The following is a 1,855-nucleotide window of genomic DNA, read 5'->3' on the forward strand; positions in this document are numbered from 1 at the left end:
CCTCCATGAACACGACTCCGACCTCTGTGCTGGCCCTGTCGCAGGCAGAGGAGCGCTCGAGCTGGTCGGGCAGCCAGCAGACAGTGGTGGAGAAGGAGACAGATGCCAGACTCTGCGCGCAGGGACCCTACCTCCGCCCCGCTGCCTGGCTGAAGCCACAAGGAACCCCAAGGCAAGCAAACACGCCGGCCCCGTGCAGCGCCGAGGTCCGGCACCTGGGTGTGGAGCCACTGGTGCGGGCATCACGGGCTAATCTGGTGGGCACAAGCTGGGGGTCAGAGGATAGCCTTTCAGTGGCCAGCGACCCCTACGGCAGTGCCTTCAGCCTGTACCGAGGACGGGCGCTCTCGCTCCATGTGTAAGTAGCCCGGGGAAGCGTGCGGAGGGGACATCATGCTGGGGCCACCTCCTTCCAAACTCCACAGCCATCTCCTCCTCTCTGCCTGGGCTTTCTTTGCCTTCACCATGCCTGGATGAGGAATGGGGGCTCTGAGCAGTAGGCAGCCTATTCCTGGTGAGGAGGTGGGAGCAACCGGGGAGGGAGGGGAATGACATGAGGGTTGCATGGGGCGCAGATGGCATGGAGTGCAGTCCCTCTCTGCCTGGCCAGGTTGGGGCTGGGGATAACCCGTGTGCTGCTGTGCAAGCTGCATCATCCCACCCACAGGCTGTGCAGTGGGTGTCCCCCATCCCTCCTAGCTGTGGGGCCTCTGTGCAGCCCAGGGCGAGGGGACCTAGGAGTGCGTAACAACTGGGGACACCCACTGGTGACTGCCACCTGCAGTCCCCACTGCACAGGGGTGGCAGTAGGGGCCAGAGACATGCTACTTCTCCATGACCTGCTGATGTGCTCAGAGCCCCTGTCCCTCCCTGCCACCTTCAGTCCCCATTCCTGCAGGCCTGCTCCTTCGTCCTCCATCCTGCCCCTTTTTTCGTTTGAAGCTGCTTGTTCCACCAGAACCTCATCTCCACCTTACGATTTCTGCACTGTCATCACCAAGCCTACCTGGGGGCAAGGAGTGGGGGGATGCGGCCACAGCAGCATGTGCATGGGGAGGGCTTCTAGCCTCAGGAACCCCCTCCACCTTGCAGAAGAGCTGGCCTGTGCCACACTGTCTCAGCACGCCAGGACACCTTGGGAAACTGGGCCACCCTCCTGGCCCCAGGTCCTGTCTGTGTAGCAGCCCTGGGGAGGGGACTTGCTGGGTATCCCAGCATCACATGGGTACCTGTCCCACATGGGTACCCCTGGGCAAGGGGATGTCACAGCAGCCCAGGACTCTTACACAACCCAGCCAGCTGGTGGTCTACAGGGTGGCCAGATGCCCTTGCTGGGGTCCCTCAAGGCTTCCTGTTCCTGGGGCTGCCTTGCCATGCCCCATTGGGCACCATGCTGCAGGCTGAGAGTGGGGCTGCAGCCAGGTGGTGAGGGTGGGCTCTGAACCATGATCCTCTGTGTCTTCCCTTGCAGCAGCATCCCCCAAGGGGGTTACCGAAGAGATGACCCCCACAGCGGCTCTGTCTCTCCAAAGCCTGGCGCCGAAGCCCCGTGGTCACCCGCTGCCCCGCCACTGACTGCCAAGCCACCCCTCATCCGCTCGCCATCTCCCCCCCTCCCACCCCCCACCAGCGCCACATCCCAGCCTGCTGCCCGTGGCCCTGGCATCCCCTCCTCCACACCCGTCACACCCCGCAAGAAGTCCTCGGTGCCAGTCGAATACCAGGACACTGTCCCTGAGGAGTACGAGGAGAAGATCAAGAAGCCCAAGTCCTCGGGGTACTCGCAGGGCAGCACACAAGAGTCCCGTCCCCAGACACCCATGAGCGACACCTCTGGCCGCATCTCTGTCCGGGC

At 63.5% G+C, this 1,855-nt stretch overlaps 1 protein-coding gene across 1 annotated transcript in view; it reads left to right on the forward strand.

Moving 5' to 3' along the window:
* Positions 1-5: 5 nt before the first annotated feature.
* LOC104405976 (striated muscle-specific serine/threonine-protein kinase-like) overlaps positions 6-1,855 on the forward strand; it is a gene marked incomplete at its 3' end in the record, with an annotated part of 5,155 nt that continues 3,305 nt past the window's right edge. The window contains exons 1-2 of the mRNA XM_010014828.1: positions 6-358; positions 1,472-1,853. Coding sequence (XP_010013130.1) covers positions 6-358; positions 1,472-1,853 — 735 coding nt within the window. The remainder of the gene's footprint in view (positions 359-1,471; positions 1,854-1,855) is intronic.

Source organism: Nestor notabilis, unplaced genomic scaffold, assembly GCF_000696875.1.
Source record: "Nestor notabilis isolate BGI_N333 unplaced genomic scaffold, ASM69687v1 scaffold19685, whole genome shotgun sequence".
In the NCBI taxonomy this organism is placed as follows: Eukaryota; Metazoa; Chordata; class Aves; order Psittaciformes; family Psittacidae; genus Nestor; species Nestor notabilis.